An 18,458-nucleotide genomic window follows, 5' to 3' on the forward strand; every position below is an offset into this window, starting at 1 on the left:
CTGCATCATTTGCTGTCATTAGACAAATTTACATTACATTTTTACATTTACGGCATTTAGCAGATGCTTTTATCCAGAGCAACTTACAAAATGCTTTGCATCAGATCACAGAATTCCTCATAGGTAATAGTACAGATAGGCCAGAATTCAAGATGCCATTGAGTCAGACTACTACTTAACTACAGGAGTCAAAGTCATTACCAAGTGTTTTGCAAGGTAAACGTTTGCCAAGAAGCACAAATAACCATAGACAGACATACAATTTAAGAACAACGGCAAGTGGTATCTGCTGAGTTAGTGCTATGTTAAGAACTCAACAAACAGGTGAGTCTTCAGTCTACACTTGAAGATAGCAATAGATTCTGCAGTCCGAGCAGCTAATGGAAGATCATTCCACCATCTTGGAGCCAGGACAGAGAATTGTCTGGAGCTTTGATTTCATGAGACTTTAAGCATGGAGTTTCGAGTCGAGCCAAGCTTGAGGTTCTGAGTGCTCGCTGTACAGATCGGCTTTTGACCATGGACATCATGTAGGGAGGGGCTAGTCCATTTTTGGCTTTGTAAGCAAGCATCAAAGTTTTATATCTAATGCGTGCTGCTACTGGAAGCCAGTGAAAAGAGCGTAGCAGAGGAGTCACATATGAGAACTTGGGGACATTGAAGACCAGTCGTGCTGCAGCATTCTGAATTAGTTGTAGAGGTCTGATGACCGAATTTAGCTTCATGGTTCACGTGGTTCACGTGGTTCCTTTAATGCGTGACTTATTATCAACAATAATAAGTCTGTGAAGGATCCCGCAGCCCAGCCGCACACGTGAGCCGGGTGGCGAGATGCAGCTTCATTTGAAGATGTCTGGAGTATAGAGACACTTCTTTAGCTCTGCCCGTGTCCTGTGGATGCTCTTCAGACTTGCATTCAGGTTTTGACAAGAAATGCTGAATGTTTTCAATGACAATGAGGAGTTGTGAGAAACAATGTTCTCTACTCCACATCCAGTATATGGCTGTAAATATAGCCATGTTACTCTTTCCCATGACTGTAGGTGTCTCTACACCCCTTTAACAACAGACAGAGTCTTGACTCAATAAAGAGAGAAGCATTATTTCTTTATTTTTGTGAGATACAACACAGACCATGTGTTAGTTAGGGTCTGGCTTCCATGTTCATTGTTGCACTCGTCTCTGTTATAGACATTTTGTAATTTTATCTGATGAGATTGGTTTTAATGAACAGTCACTGTAATATCACAAAGTAATATCATTGTGTACTGCAGTATGTCTGCCCATGTCAGCTTACTAATAGCAGTATGGTAGATAGTTTAGAGTCATGCTGTGCTGAAAACACTCTCACTGCAGTGCGTAGTGGTGATAAATTCTTTCTGAATATGCGGCATTAAATTGCATTACATGAGAAAGAGCAAGAACCCAGAGAATGTGCTGACACTGTTGTAACTGTCAAAAATGCTCAATCCAGACCAAAGTCCAATGTGAACTTGATCGCCCTTCTCCAGCAGAAGAACGGCCCTGTTGGCTCCATTGACATCTTTGTGGTTGCTGTTATAATCGTAGGTGGCCACTATGTTCTGCCCATTTTTGCGCAGACATACACCCATGCTGTGTGCATTATTTGCGAAGGCAGAGAAGCCAAAGTAGTACACCCCTCTCACTGGCGCCGTGAAGACTCCTGCAGGAACATCACGCAGCAGCACAGATCAACATTCAGTCAGACAAGGAATAGTACTGATTACAAAAGTTCAGGCAGGTTTGTTACATCTGTGAAGACAAGTGCATATGTTCATTTATTGTATAGACATATACAATTATCCAAAATGGGTATACCAGTGGAGGGGTCGTAAGCACTCCCGATGTTTATAAAGACATTCAGGAACTTCAGGATAACCTCAGAAGTGTATCCTCCCAAGGTCTGGCCACCTTGACCAAAGAGTGAAGCCGAAAATGCAACTTTGGGTTTATCTGTAGAAACATTAGCAATACAACAAGCCCATTAGCAGTTAGATCAGTGCCAAATATATTATACAACACATATAAAAAGCATCTAAAAGAGATACTGCATTTAATGCACACATTAAATTATGTAAGATTTAAATTATGTTTTAAAACATTTTGTCAATTAACAAAATGCAACCTGAATGAAAAGAGAAATCTAAATTTGTCAATATTTGGTGTGGCCACCCATTGCCTTCAGAACAGCATTAGTTCTTCTCTCCCCCACATGCCCCACTGCATTTACAGAAACGCAGCCCCAAACGTGCAGGGAACCTCCACCACGCTTCACTGTTGCCTATTGTAATTATTGTACTGTTCTCCATTCCTTTGGCCAACAAACTGCCTGCTTTTACAGCCAAAGATTTATATTTTTTACTCAACTTTCTAGAAACAATATATATATATAATTGGATAGTGATATATCAATATATGATGGGATGAATGGGGTGTACTAAAGAACAGTAACTTAGCCACTTTAGGTTTGAAATCCAGACATGTATTTTACAATCCATTCCAATACATAGAATATGACCCAGCCTTTTGCAGATGTGATATAATTCTTAGCCATGTTGTTCTCTACATCTGATGGGTGTATAGGGACTGTCTTACCTGCTACCTCTTTCTGAAGTTCTTCTAACTTTTCTTTCTGCTCTATCACCGTCTTCTTAAGTTCTTTGAGTTCACATGGGATTTCAGAGCTGCACAAGTTTTCTGTGTGTATACAACAAAATGGAAATTAGTGTGGTGTGATGAGGATTGCTTCTGAATGGATAGATGGATGGATGCATGGATGAATAGATATGTAGATAGACAGACAGCAAGGGAAATAGATAGATAGATAGATAGATAGAGAGAGAGAGAGAGAGAGAGAGAGAGAGAGAGAGAGAGAGAAATTCCATTTTGCTCACATTGAAGCACACTGAAACTGGTCACTTGATCCAGCCAATTTAGCTCTGATTATAAAGAGAAGCAACACAACCTTTGTCAGTCCCACAAATACATGGCAGCAAAGCAGGATGGATCTCAGCCCTACGGCTGTGTTTCCATCTTTGTCACTGAGTGCTCAGAGTTTACATAATCAACATTCAGTCAGTGGCTCAAGAACCCAACTTGAAAAATGTCCATGGGCCCTTTGAATAAGTGTGAAGTCAACATGCTGGTGTGTTAGGGTTTGTCTAGGAAAATAAGGTGTTTCCCTTCAACCTGTTTCAAGTCCAGTACGTGTGAAGCATTACAGGTCTCTCCCCCTTAGTGTGTAAGTGGGCTCTAGAGTCATTCATAGCTCACTCACAGATATCACTTTTATGACAAACATAAATAAAGTGAATAACGATTAGAAGACCTCTGAATGACCTCACAGTGTTTCCATTATAAAGTTTACAAATTATTCTTGAACTTCCTTATCCACTTCAAACAATGTCATGGCTGACCCATGATATGTAATATGGAGAGAAATGGTGGATCCATATTGCTCGAGGATCTCACTTAATAGTGCAGGCAGGAGCTTCACAATGAACCCACACTATTCTCCATAGGCTTCATGGATTTTGAAAGTCTGTCAGGGAGAAAGCTTCGAGTGACAGCTAAGTTTGAGATGCTTCATGAATTTACATAAACTATATGCTTATGTCAGCAAACTCAACTTTAGACTTAAGTTGTATACTTTAGATCAGGGGTTCTCAACTGGTCTCTCAACTGGTTCTCATGTATCTAGTATGAGAAACGTCCTGTACAACAGAGAATTTCATGTGACAATATGTACAAATTGATGCTTTTAAACATCTCTCACAATCCTAAATAACAACGTGGTCAGTTTTTGTAAAATATTTCAATAGCTTTTAAAATGTCCATCATAAGAGCATAAAACAAGTTATAGTACATTAAGTGCATCCTAATCCACAACCTTGTTTTGTGGACTTATGATGGACCATTTAAAAGCTATTAAAATATTTTACAAAACTGACCTCCACAAATTGGTGCAAGGTATACATACCCATCTTTTAGTTGTAGGTTGTTATTTAGGATGCACTTAATGTAATACAACGTCTTTGGTGGTCTTAGATGGACCATTTCAAAGCTATTGAAATTATTGCAAAAACAGACTGCGCAGTGCTTTGGGACCTTTACGACCGCCTCTTGTGTCCGTGTTAGGGTCATTTGTAGACGGTGCCTTAGACTAAAGTTTCAGCTCGGCTCCGCTGCTTTGCGAGTCACACTGGTGATCGGATTCCAGCATTTGTTGATGGGCAGAGACGTCCATGAGAGTGGCAACTACAGCATATCGTTTAACTTTTAAAATACAAACTCAAAAGAAAATGGTGGATATTTTTTCAATGACAAAAAATCCTCACCCATAAAAAATAATGTTAATTATGTAAATTAATATTTATGGTTGGATTGCGAGCATTTTAGTCGCAGTCAGGAACCCTGGCATGTGCCTCTCTGTCTTTTTTCAAGATAAAAGACGAGTACAAAATTAGAAGAGTAGTTTATTTATTTTTTTTACAAGCTGTCCACGTCCCACCCAGAACATGTCCGCGACCCACCAGTTGAGAATCACTGCTTTAAACTATACTGTATAGTTTGGCACTGTCTAATGCCATTCAAAAAGTTCAAATACATGTATCCACCCTCATTGTGATCTAAGACAGGACTGACATGTAGATGGATCTGCTAAAGAATGATGCAATATTCACTCTAGACTATAAATGGTCATATTTAGGTTATCATAGTTATGCTCTATACAGTAATGTCTGATGTGGTCTGAAGCATGTATTTATTCTCACCTGCTCCTTGTTTCTTTAGCTTATCCAAAATAGCCTTCAGCTCTGCCACCAGTGATTTTATTTCCTTGAGCTCTGAGAGGGTTTCAGTGCTGCATGAATATTCTGGGTGACTGTGGCGTGACCCTGGCGAGATACCGTCTTCCATCTGTGCCACAATGAAGTGGTGCAGAGAGAATGCAACGAAGAGTGCTGGTCTCATGCTGGAACGTCTCGGTCTCTCATGTTTCTCCTGCTATATAGTCCAGCCTTGCTCTGTTGTGTGGTTAATTAACTGGGTGGTTTGTGGCTCAACACTTTGTAAATACTTTTCTATCATCTCTGCCTGGGTGACTTTCAAAGGGCTTAACTGTGCTGAACTCCTTTTCTGGGATTCATTAGCCATAATTTATCACCTCCTTCAACATGCTCAACATTAGCCTCAGAAACGCAGTGTGATCATTCCTTGCACAATTGTTACTGTGAAGTGCCAGTTTTATTGCATTTGTTAGTCATTAAAATGAACTAAATATATATATTGCGAAATAAGGAATGGAATTAAGAAAACTCTTCAGAAGGGTTTGTGTATGTGTGTTGAGATCACACTACATACAATCACTTTCAGTTCTCTTCTGTACAGGTTTCTCCTCCTAAGTTACTTTTGGACATGAACAAGTATTGAGTAAACCACAATAAATGAAAATTACTGCCTTTGAAGTTTCTGCTTTTGTTTAAAGTTACTCATTTCCTGACTCAATTAGTTTGCAAGTTATATTTAAATCTGTCAGGCATAGGTCAAGTCGTGACTCAGGCAGGTAGTTGTGAGCAGGAATACATTTACTTTTTAGTCATTAACCACACTGAACCCTGGCTTGAAGCCTTTCCTCTTTTTTGATTATTCACTGCATAGCCCAACTAAAGACAGTATGGGGCACACTGATTCCACCCTGGCAGCTTTGTGCCTTCAGACAATATTCCATCACCTGGAATTTCAGGCTAGCGACTCTGCATCCAACAAGTCTCACACTGTGCTGCACTTATTTCCTGCCCTTCTAGCAATCATGGACAGTTTAGCTCCCTTATTGCCTTATTATTCCTGTGCATGCCAGTTTTAGATGTAGACCTGACTCTTTTCCGAATACACAGGAGAAAGGAAAGAAAAAGACCCTTTTCTGAAGTGGTGTAGTCAGTTACCTGTTAGCTGTGAGATGAGAAAGATCAAATCAAATATATTTGTATAGCGCTTTTCACAACACATGTTGTCACAAAACGCTTTACAGGATTTACAAGGTTAACAATACTATGGGTCCAAATCCCTAATGAGCAAGTCAAAGGCGACAGTGGCACGGAAAAACTCCCTAGATGGTGGGGAATAGGAAGAAACCTTGGGAGGACCAAGACTCAAAAGGGAACCCACCCTCCATTGGCCCGTTAACACACAAATTACACAAAAACAAATTATACAGACGAATACACAAGTCACTAACAAATCACACAATCAGGCTAAGTATAAGGTAACTAGAATGAAAGTTCTGGGTGATGATATTGTCAATGTAAATGTCTTGTGATGAACGCCAGGTTTTCATTCCGTGTCGGAGTGATGATACTGATATTGTAGGCTCCGACTGCAGTGTTACTCCCCAGGTGAACCTCGAAGAAGAAAGATATGTGATGTTGTAAATATGTAACAGACTATTCATGTAACGCTGGGAGTGGGCGGAAGGATGAGACACGGATCCAGTCTGCAGTAGCCAATGTTACTTGCTTTTATTTGTACGAGTAACATAAACACACACACGACGTGCAAACCAAGACAAAGACGAGCACACGACATCGCGCGAACGCACATTATATAGCAGACTAACACACACCCTCGTGATCTCGAGACAAGGCACAGGTGTAACAAACGAACACGCTCACAGAGGACCCACGCCCACGGAAGTACAAACATGGACCTAACGACACGCAGACAACGTAACGACACACCCACAGAGAAGGGTCCGGAGCCGTCACCGTGACAGAACCCTCCGCCAGGGGCTCGCTACTCCCGGAGCGTCCCGCGCAGCTGGAAAGCCCCGAACCAGCACCAACGGGCAGGTCCGGAGCCTCAGGGACCCTGAGCCTCTGAGAGCCGTCACCCCCGACGGCGGGAGCCACCACGAACGGCTCTAGTACACCCTCCCTGGGAGGACAGGGGAAAACACGTTAGACACACAAAACGGTACAGTTACTTGCACAAACATGGGCACGAACGGGAAAAGGGGATTAGGCAAACATACGGGAACAAACACGAAAACAGGGACAGACGGACATGAAACAGGCGCCAAGCTACGCGCCATGAGTAGGGTGATGAGAGGAGAGAGCACGGGAGCTGCAGGCGCTGCAGCGAACGGGACCCCTCCCGCATTTGCCGCGAAGCCTCCTCCCGGTGCAGTATGGTTGGCGGACGCGCCTGGTGCAGCGAGTTGGGCTGACGCGCCTGATGCAGCACGCTGGGCTGACGAGCCTGATGCCGCGCGCTGGGCTGACGCGCCTGATGCCGCGCGCTGGGCTGACGCGCCTGGTGCCGCGCGCTGGGCTGATGCGCCTGGTGCCGCGCCTTGGTCTGACTCCTCGTCCGACTGGCCATTCGATACGCCCGCTTCGCCTCGCGACCACCCTCTGGAGTAGACAGCGGGAGCGTCCACCTCCATCTCAGTCGCCGCCTCGCTGCCCTGGCTCCAGCTCATGGGCAGCTCCGGGCTGCCACCCCGGGAGCAGTCCATCACGCTCCCCTCGGAGCGATAAGAGGAAGCGCCTCCCTCTGAGCGGTTCCACCCCTTGACGGTCCCGGCAGAACGCTCAGATAGGGACGGACTGCCCTCCTCCTCAGTGCCGGGATCGCTGTCCGTGCACTCGGAGACACCCGAGTACACGGACGGAGGGTAGCGCTCTTCCTCTTCTTCCTCCTCCTCTTCCCCACCGTAGTCAATGGTGGGGGCGGAGCACACGGACGGAGGGTAGCACTCCTCCTCGTCCTCTTCCTACTCTTCCCCACCGTAGTCAATGGTGGGGGCGGAGCACACCGACGGAGGGTAGCTCTCTCCCTCGTCTTCCTCCTCCTCTTCCCCACCGTAGTCAATGGTGGGGGCGGAGAACACCGACGGAGGGTAGGTCTCCTCCTCTCCCTCCTCCTCCTCGCTCGGAGAGTCCGCCTCCTCGAACTCACTCTCGGGGGTCCTCTCCGTAGCGCAGAGCCCGACGGAGCCCCTCTGCAGGGGTGAGGGCTCCCTGGAGGAAGAGGGGTATCGCGTTCCCCAAATCCGCGCCGCCTCCTGGCGGAGGAACTCCGCCTTCTCAGGGACGGGGTGCTTCCCTGCCTGACGCAGCAGGGACGCACACACCAGGTCCTGTGTCAGCTGCTCCAGCGTAGGTGTGACCTCGCGGCGCGGGGGGGAGGAAGAAGCACGGTGATGCCGCTTGCTAGAGCGCTGGCCCCTCTTGGGTCAGGTAGTGTAGCCTGGCATGGTGTCTCGATGTAGGCTCGTCTTTCTGTAACGCTGGGAGTGGGCGCAAGGATGAGACACGGATCCAGTCTGCAGTAGCCAACGTTACTTGCTTTTATTTGTACGAGTAACATAAACACACACACGTGCAAACCAAGACAAAGACGAGCACACGACATCGCGCGAACGCACATTATATAGCAGACTAACACACACCCTCGTGATCTCGAGACAAGGCACAGGTGTAACAAACGAACACGCTCACAGACAACCCACGCCCATGGAAGTACAAACATGGACCTAACGAAACGCAGACAACGTAACGACACACCCACAGGGAAGGGTCCGGAGCCGTCACCGTGACAATTCAAAGGCCAAACTAAACAGAATAGTCTTTAGTCGAGTTTTAAACATTGAGACTGCGTCTGAGTCCCGAATAAAGGCAGGAAGATTATTCCACAGTTGTGGAGCTTTAAAAGAAAAGGCTCTTCCACCTGCTGTGATCTTTTTGATCCTAGGAACAGTTAATAACCCTGCGTCCTGCGAACGAAGTGAACGTGCTGGGTTGTAATGATCAATAAGTTCACTAAGATACTCTGGAGCTAAGCCATGCAGTGTTTTATATGTTAATAAAAGTATTTTATAGTCAATACGGAATCTAACTGGCAGCCAGTGTAATGACGATAGTACGGGACTAATGTGATCAAATTTTTAAGTTTTCGTTAAAACTCGCGCTGCTGCGTTCTGAACCAGCTGGAGTTTGTTTATCGAACATCCAGCTAGAAGACTATTGCAGTAATCTAGACGAGAGGATATGAATGCATGGATTAGTTTAGAAAGATGAGATGATCCTCTGTGCTATAGCATAAAAATGTCAAGCAACCTATTCTTTCTTTCTTTCTTTATTTATTTATTTCTTAATTAATACCATAACATGCTTCTTTGTTGAGCAATATACAGGTTTCTGATTTCTGTTTTGCCTGCAGCAGCCTCTAAAATATTATTTAGCGAACAGCTTGCAGAATTTCATCAAACTTTGTATAGTTTCTGCATTAAGGTGCTCATAGCCCCATACAATGACATTTTGATTTCACAGGCTGTCTTTCAGATTTATGATTCAAACCAGACCCAATCTCTCCACAGAGCCATGTGTAATAATTGAAGGGCCTTGCCTTATAATTGAAGTAGGCTTTTAAAAAAAGCAATCACCAAGCTCTCCTCAACTTATATCTTCAGTAACCCATGAGCAAAGCAGAGTCCAACAATGTCATTGTTATGCACTGCTGTCCACCGTCCCTTTGAAAGCAGCCGGCCGTTAATTCAGTCCTGGGAGGTGGGTGGTAGAGACGCTCTGCTCCACTTCACTGAGTTCAGAGGAGCACATGAGTGCTCAGAGAGATGTCCTCTCAAGGCACATCCCTACCAACTATCCGTCCTCAGCAAAAACTGTGAGGGCTTTTTTTTCCTTTAACAAATTAACATATTTTTCCAGTATCTGTTAATGTGTTAAACAGTGAAGTGAAGTGAACATCAAGATGTTGAGGCTCTCGGTCCTCTGAAGGAGCACACTCACCGCATTGATATTCAGGTCATTGTGGCAGTGTGTCCTGAACAGAGTGGCACTGTGTTGTTGGTTTGGAAGTGAAACCTGTGGACTGGTTATTACAGCCAGGCCGGAGTGATTGACAGAGCAGAGTTACACTCTCATTTCCCCAGACCTTAAAAGGATTGCAATCTTCCTCTCTTTTCTGCACTGTCTGTCCACATGTCACTCACAAGGCACCGGTTCCGCCAGAGAGATCTAACCACACAGCATTCCACTTCACTCCTTTCTCTCTCTCTGTCCCACTATCCCCATATAAACAGCCATCAAACCACCCTGGCAGACTTTGAAATGAGAGTCTCAGAAGGACCATAAACACACACACACACACACACACACACACGCACACAGTCATATAAATGATATTGAATTTATATGAGCTATGTGACAAGAAAGTATATTTTGGCTGAGGCCACACCGGGGCCAGTGTGGGAACAGCTGGGTCTGGTATGAGACATCATATACAGACTGTGATTGTGAGGATCTTCAAGATAAAAAAAAATAAAATACAGCTGTAATGCCATGCTGTAGAGAGGATTATGAGTAGCTGCACTTAAGAGAAGTCACCAAGCCATTAGGTAGATGAAGAACACAGGAGCGCGGGAGATTTGGGGGCTTAAGGTAGGGGCCGTTCTCTGCTCTTCCTCATTGGTTGGAGAGCACTACTCCGCCCCTCTGCGAATGCACCAGACTTTCATCTCTGCAGATTTATGGCATGTTCTCCAGCCTAACTCTTAGTTACATATTTGCCTTCTCCTGGGCTCCTTCATAAATTACAATGCTGGCCCAAGGCTGTCTCTCCCCCCGCTGACACGCGGCCAGGCTGATGCTAAGTGACAGGTCTTTCACTCACTCGCTTTTGTAGGGTAGACAGACACATCTGATATAAAGCTTGTCCGTGCTAGGATGGACCCTCTGGGCAAAAACTGGTTAGCAGCGCTGTATGTTGATCCTGTTATAGCACACAACACAGAGGGAATCATAGGAACAACGGTGTTTTTAAAAATGTAAAATGATTTTGAGAATTAACAAAATCTTGTAAGCTTGTCTATGCTGTATAGATAGTGAAACTGTCAGAATGATTGTATACATTTACAAACGTATGCCTTGTTTTATTACGATTCCCAAGATAACCTTTGTGTCCTACAGTCATTTACGGAAAATGTTCTACATGTTTGGATTAAGTGTGGTTCATTCAGTTAAGGAGTCGTATTCTAATCATTTGGATCCACCAGAGGCTGTGTACACTCAAATATTTGCATCATAATAATTGCCTTATCTTCCAGCAAATCGCTCTGCAGCATCCCATAATTTACCCTGCAGCAGTTCTGTCCCATCCTGAGCCAGTTAAACTATGCAGCCATTTGTGAGAGAAATGTATTGAGTGGCTCCAGATTGTTGTGTCTTTTGCCCTGAACATGGCCTCTTTCTCCACTCGTCTTCTGACCCCTTCAGGAAGTCATGAAGTCACACTGCAGCCATGAGCTCTTGGGGCGTCTGACTTGGGTGACACGGCCGTGGTGCACTCCCTTACCTTAGCTACATTACATCAGTCACTGAACTGTCCTGCTACTGTCCACGTGGAAATCTTTTCACTACCGAATCTTTGTTTTTGTCTTCCATTGTCTTTCAGTTGGCTAGATTTTAATTAACCTTTGTCTTTTCCTGTTGCTGCTCAGTTTACTCATTATCGCAGCATGTCTTGTAGGCATCTGCCTTAATGAAGAGCTCGGGGACCATCCATTGAAATTTGGCGAGAATAAAAACACAGCCTGGAAAACTAGAGAGGAAAGTGCCTACAATGGATTTGCTGCCTCTCTTTTATTTGTTTTTGTTTTCCCCCAGTATTTGTTTTCAAAGTGAGGCACGTCCTTTGTTCCAAGGCTTTCAAGTAATCAATGAATATTTAACATCCCCTGATAGTCCCTTCCTAGGTCTACACGGCAGACATAGTGAGAGGTCCCGCTGTACATGCACCTGCAGAATGTGGACTGCAGGCTAGTGGGAGTGTAAATAGCTGTCTCACTCTGGGCTCCAGAGAGTGGCAGTATCTGTCTCACAGAAGGTTGGCTTTGTGCAGCATTGCTTTTAAAGCCAAATTTACTGTGATGCATAAGGGGGAAGTTATTTTGTCTTTAATCCTAAGAAATCTTTTTTTTCCCTTTCAGATTTCTCTCCTGACATGGTCTCCCCTTCTTTGGTGTTGAGGTGCCCACGGTGACTAGACATGTGCTCTTTGTTTTGGTTCAGTTCCTGCTCTGCCTTTTGTGTTTCTCCCACTCTGATTTAACATTGTTAAACCACTGTTTTGTAGTCATTAGTCTGGGTATAAACAGCCCCTGTTTCCATGTCTGGGTCTTTAATGTTAGCATGTTGTTATGTATATTTTCCTGTTTCCTGTCTGTGGTTAAAATGTCTTATTGGCTTTTCATCCTATTTTCGTATCACCAGTTTTCCCTTTTGCATTACCATCTGGCTTGTGTTTTGTTTCATGTGGTTGGTTTCTGCATTTTTGTCTGCTCCATTTCTGCCAGTTGCCATAATAAATATAAATATATTAAATATGCTTCGACTGCACATTTGCATCCAACTCTGCCAGCTGCCTCATACCAGTTGTGAAGTCAAAGAAAGCAGTCCTCAGACAACACCTTGGTCCCATTTCTACAATTGCTTCTCTTTGAAAACAAATCAAACCCCATAACAATACAGTAAAAACTATTTTGTTCTATTGTGTTATTTGTATGAGACTGTACTAAGGCTGCTAAGTTTTAGCAGTTTTCTGAGATGTTGTTTATTATTTGATTAGATCCTGTCAGCGTAAGTCAGTTGAATAACATCATGCGTTATTACGGTCTAATTTTTAGCAGAGAAAATCAAGACAATTCAAAGTGAATGAAGATGAGACAAACACACGACACATGGCCGTGTTACAGCAAGTGATGAATGCCTTCTGTTCCCTGATCATTCATGGTGTGTTCTGGGGCACCAGCAATGTTCAGTGTGGCTGATGGATTTTTTTCTTCCTAAAGAAAAATGCATCACACATATTAGTGTGTCTCCATTGTTATAACTTCATTAATCATAACACGACAGCAAATGCCATGTGGTGAAATTAATGTGTATGCGTCTGTGTGTGTATGTGTGTTTAGTTGTTTATTTGCATATGAGCATATTGTAGCCATTTAATTGGGCTCCATGGTACCTCTGTTGGTTCTCCTGGATCTGCATATGCTTCTCTTCTCTCACCAGGCGCTGTAGCCTAGACAGTGAAATATACTATCAGTTCTTCTCTCTTCTACAGCAGGAAATGCGCCAGAGGACACTACATCAATCTCACCCCCTCCGAGCTCGATATTCCCCCGCGAGACAGGCAGTGCTGCTCCTTCCTCACAAAGTGCACCATCAATTGTTTGTGAAGGACAAGGAAGCCCAAGCCTGGTGTGTCTCGTGTGGCCACCCACGGACGTGACGCTGTGCGCACCAGCCGGGGCTGATATGGGCTGGAGAGGACTCGTCCCCGTGTAAGTAATGAGCAGAGAGATCCATTAAGCGGTTTTTTTTTTTCAAGCCTTTCCAAAGTGCTTAAATATGGGCACACATCCAACAATCGATCATCACCAGTCTCCCAGGGTAATGAAGTTAATTAATCTTTCTTAAAAGAGCTTCTAGAATTTAATAATGGTATTCAATATTTTGTGCTCAAATTGTTAACCTTGGTTATTTTGGTGGATTTTCATTTAATATATGTTTAATGTGTTTTAGGTGAATGTAAATGATAAATAGATAAAGTTCTGAGTTCTGAAAACACTCCATATTTTTTCCATTACAACTTCAACAGGGTTTGTATTATAATTTTCTAATACTTTGTTTTCCCTCTTAATCACATTGTGAAAACCCATTAGTCCCTGAAGGAGGTGCTGATACCAGGGCACAGAGAGCATACAGGAGAAACTGCTCCAGTGTGCTCTCAATATATTTATCCACAAGTGTCATAAAACTTGTTCCATGATATACCAGAGTAAGTAAAGATGATTTAGACCCTGCAACACTTGTGAAACTGGGGTTTAAAGGCCCATAAGAAATCAACATTTCAGCAGAGGCCTCAAATAGCCTTCCAAGACTCCACATATCTCTGCACCATGCCATGATCTTTGATGTGAACTCCTTTGGGCAGTGTTTGTGCTGTTTGTGCACACTGCTGACTACGACTCATTAAACTAGTAGATAAAATGATAAAAGTATTCATTCTTGTGCTCCTCATGTATGTGTGATTTTGGCATGTACGTTTGCGTCTGGTGGTATGGGTGTGTATTAGGGATTCACATCGGTGAATCGGCACACATGTCTGCGATTCGACAGCACCGGTAGATTCAACGTGCATCGGGTTTAATTTGCGGGCGAATTTACGGTGCATCGCCTCTAGCCTTTTTGCATCGGCAAATACCATGGTTAAATCGGGTGTTTTGTTTTCCAGTATCTATTCCTTATTCTAACGTATTTACAGAGGCAACATACTTTTTATTTTTATTGATTTCTTTTTTTTTTTCGAGGCAACATAAATGCACCATCGTGTCCTCAGGTACTGACGCAAACACGCAGACGTACACAACAAAGATGGAGGGAAGCAAGATATTTAATGCACCAAAAAAGACACACAAATCAAACGTGTGGCAATATTTTGGGTTTTTTAAGCGAGGTGGTCAACCTGACAAGACGCACGCAATCTGCAAACAATGCCGTGGGGCCAGGGCCGGAGTGGGCCCCTTTTTCAGCCCGGGAGTTTCATGCCCAAATCCGGCCCAAAATTATTTTTCCCTCCCAATGGGCCCAAACTAGAGATTGACATGAGCTGGCCCATCCGGAATCCTCCCGAATATCCCGATTAGCCACTCCGGCTCTGCGTGGGGCTAAATACGTTAGTAGCACAACGAACCTGGCGACACACATGAAAAGACGGCACGGTGTGGACATCTCTGCGGCTGCTACCCCCTCGTAAGTCTAGCAGACAGTAGACAGTAGATCATAATTTTCACTATGTTAATACAGTACTTTTAAAAACTGTTCATCTTATGTTTTAAACGTTTTGTATAAATATAGATGGAGAAAATAACTGAATAATTCACTTGAATAAATTAATGCTCTGTCTGAATATACTGAATTATGCATTTTTTTATATTATGTATTGGTTTTGCTCCATTGAAAACAACCAGGGGTGAGTTTCCCGAAACGTACTTCTTAACCTCATACGTTTCATACGGAAACCCACCCCAGATGCATACATCCCTGTATGGGTTAGACACCATCAAACTGATGGGTTAGGCCAATAATCCTCAAACCTCATCTAACTGTATCGAATGATCACTTATCAAACCGAATCCTCATAGAATAAGTCATATCGTTATCAAATCATTTTGAATTGCATCATATCGTGAACAGGAGTGATTTCTATCACATCGTATCGACAAGGGGTTTCAGAGTATCGCAGTTATATCGTTTCGGTGACAGTGTATCGAGATGTGTATCGAATCTACCTTAGTGGTGAAGATATACATCCTTAGTGTGTATGTGTACATATGGTATGTATGGGTGAGGCTGATGTGTAATGGATAAGCAGCTCTGAGAAATGCTAGACAGACCAAGCTATTCCAAGCTCAAACAAAACACAAATAAATCATATGGTCTCTGTCCATGGAGAGGTAGTGTAACAATCATATTTGCAAGTGGGAAATTCAACATGGAGTGTAATAGAATGCAAAACTTGAGGGAAGATGAAGGTGCTTGGCCTAATAGCACCTGCCAGCCAATTGCTGTCCAGACTTTATGACATTAGTGCTGATTTTCCCGCCAATTCTTAACCATGCTGAACCAGTGTGGATTCCTTTAAAGCCATACTGTAGCAAGGGCCACTTCACGGGAGGATCACTGTCCACAATAATTCTCAATCAGTATGATTATTTTAATGGAGTCTTTCACCCTTGTCAGGAAGTGCTGCTGGAATGAAGGCACAGGGCCATAGAGAAGCTCACACTTCAACACCTTCTCAATGTGTGCAGCACTGAAAGCAATTAAATCAATATCATGTAATAAACTGAAATGGAAAAAGTCAAACATGACATGATATTACTCTATAAGTACTGAAGCTCAAAGAAATGTATTCTTAATATTCAGAAGAGTTTATGAAGGTTGTGGTTGTTTTTAGTTACAGATGGGACCAAATATGACTTTGCATAAATTACTCCATGGCAAAAGGCCCAATTTTTTATCCTCTGTAACTCTAAAACCAAGTATTTAACAACAAAATGTCCTACACACATTAAAGAACTCTGGTTGCTGGATAGCAGCTGTTTTGTGGTTTCAACATTTTAGTTTTCTTTTAGAAGCCAAAAAGGATTTGGATATTCTTGAATTTATTTCACATAAGCGTTTAGATTTTGGTTTTTATCTTTACATTGCTCTAAAACTCATGAAGTTTTTTTTCTACACAGGTTAGATGTTGGCCCTATTATGAAACTCATGAAAAATTCACACAAGCTTTTAGCTGAGCCCATCAGTATTTCCAGGCCTGGTAAAGCATGAATAAAACATGCGCAGATGTGATGATTAGGGCCAAAAAGTCAGTCCCTAGACAGCCTCCGCTGGATGAAATCAGCGCCAGCCATTTGACCTTTGCCCTGTCCCATAGCTTCCTGGCCATCTGCCAGAAACTCATCACTGGCGGATCAGCCTGACAGAAGGATAGTTATTCTGTGAACTTTAGCCCATGACTATTAATTCTAAAGGCATGATTTCGAGCTGCCCACGTTGCAATGACCTGTGGAGAGCCACTCGATGAGGCCGTTTTTAACGTGCGCTTTAATAGACTTGGGATTGCTGGCAGATATAGTTTGAAGGAAAAGAAAGAGGCCTCAGAAAACATCCTTAGCATCAGTTCCTTTGGAAATTGAGGGAGGATGAGGACACTATGCTGTAAATCTCAGTTTAAGATGTGATTTTACCTTCACCTGGGTGTGACTTCAGGTTCCTTGCTATTTTCATTCCGGCGCATCGGTTCTGGTGGATTTGACATTTGTCCTACGTTGATAGTACAGGTTCCTCTCAATTCGACTCAGTCAGAGTGACAGAGCTCTCCACGTCAACTAGTGTGTTAAGTGGCCCCTCAAAAGCAATACACCTCTGACACACCTCAGTACACATGTATTTCATGGGTAAATAGCTAGGCTGAGAGTAGCGTGATGGCATTCCCTCTCGTTGGACTGACTGTCAGGACTTTGCTTCTGATCTCTGCACTTTAGATTCAGACCACGGGAGCTGTGAATGAATCCACAGGTTAGATAAATAAATGATTAGAGTCAAAGGGAGCTAGTGTGCAGACCACTAAGGGAGGGAAGGTGATGCAATCTGTGTTATACAAGCGCACAGAAAAAGAAAAGACATATGTAGTCCCTAAAAATCCTTTGGACCTGTGGCTGTCAAGTAGAGTTCTTATCCTTACATAAGTAGTTCATAGGGCCGTGTGTCACCCTGTTTTGACAGCTACAGAGAGGGAAAAGTAACGCCTGCACGTTCACTTTCATCTACTGAGCACTGACCAACAGTTCCCTTTGAATGTTTTTCCAGAAAGTCCAAATCACTTCAATTTCATCTTCAATTTCATCTTCAATTGCATCTTCAATTGTGTTCAATTATGTCTTCAATTACGTTTTCATCTCCACTTTGCAGCTTAATGCTCTTACAGTAATAATTAAGATGCCAGTGTCGTTCACTATTCTCAATTATAGCATGCATCACAAAGAATTGGAAGTTAAGTAACAAGTCCAGCTGTCTTAAATTATATGCATAAACATGGCACAATGTTTAAAATGTTTCTTGTGTGATGTGTGTATAGGTAAATCAATACTCAACAAGTTCTAATTTCCCTTTTGTTTCACTGTCCATAGACAAAACGAAAAAGGCACTGGACAATATCCTGCCACAGGAAACACTTAGTCAGTGGCCTTCCATATGGGGCTGCCCGCACTTAGTTACGTCTGTAGACCACTGGTGTTCTGACCATAAACACCACTGACCATAACCACCACTGACAATCACCAACGCTGACCAGAACCATTGTTGACCACAACCACCACTGACCATAACCACCACAGACCACAAACACAACTGACCACAACCACCACTGACAATAACCACCACAGACCACAAACACAACTGACCACAACCATCACTGACAATAACCACCACAGACCAAACCACGTGGCTATAACCAAACTGAATGATGACTGTCACGGGTTGATGCCATTTGTTGATTTTATTTTATTTTATTTTTTTATTTCACATTTCTTGTGATTGACAGAAAAAGAAACTGTCAAACTCAGCCGTGCCACTTGCATGAAAACATGACGTGAAGTGCTGTGTGATAGTCAGATTCATCCCCACCTCTTTAATGATGTCCATCTGATGAGAAAACTTATATATGATGTATGGGTCGATGCTGCCATTGACAACACAAAGCAGGCAGATAGACAGAGTCCTTGAGATCAGAGGAGCACTGATCAGGGATGTGGGCTTGTCAGAGCCTGCAGCAGACTCATGCATGCAGGTCTG

At 43.3% G+C, this 18,458-nt stretch overlaps 1 protein-coding gene across 1 annotated transcript; it reads right to left on the reverse strand.

Moving 5' to 3' along the window:
* Positions 1 to 1,098: 1,098 nt before the first annotated feature.
* On the reverse strand, positions 1,099 to 5,076 carry LOC143498872 (complement C1q tumor necrosis factor-related protein 3-like). The gene is made up of 4 exons (XM_076993761.1): positions 4,794 to 5,076; positions 2,617 to 2,718; positions 1,840 to 1,974; positions 1,099 to 1,684 (listed from the first exon to the last, which is right to left on the reverse strand). The coding sequence occupies exons 1-4, from the start codon at positions 4,990 to 4,992 to the stop codon at positions 1,404 to 1,406; spliced, it is 717 nt and encodes a 238-aa protein (XP_076849876.1). The 5' UTR covers positions 4,993 to 5,076; the 3' UTR covers positions 1,099 to 1,403.
* Between the last annotated feature and the right edge of the window lie 13,382 nt (positions 5,077 to 18,458).

The sequence above is a fragment of the Brachyhypopomus gauderio genome, unplaced genomic scaffold, assembly GCF_052324685.1.
Source record: "Brachyhypopomus gauderio isolate BG-103 unplaced genomic scaffold, BGAUD_0.2 sc121, whole genome shotgun sequence".
In the NCBI taxonomy this organism is placed as follows: Eukaryota; Metazoa; Chordata; class Actinopteri; order Gymnotiformes; family Hypopomidae; genus Brachyhypopomus; species Brachyhypopomus gauderio.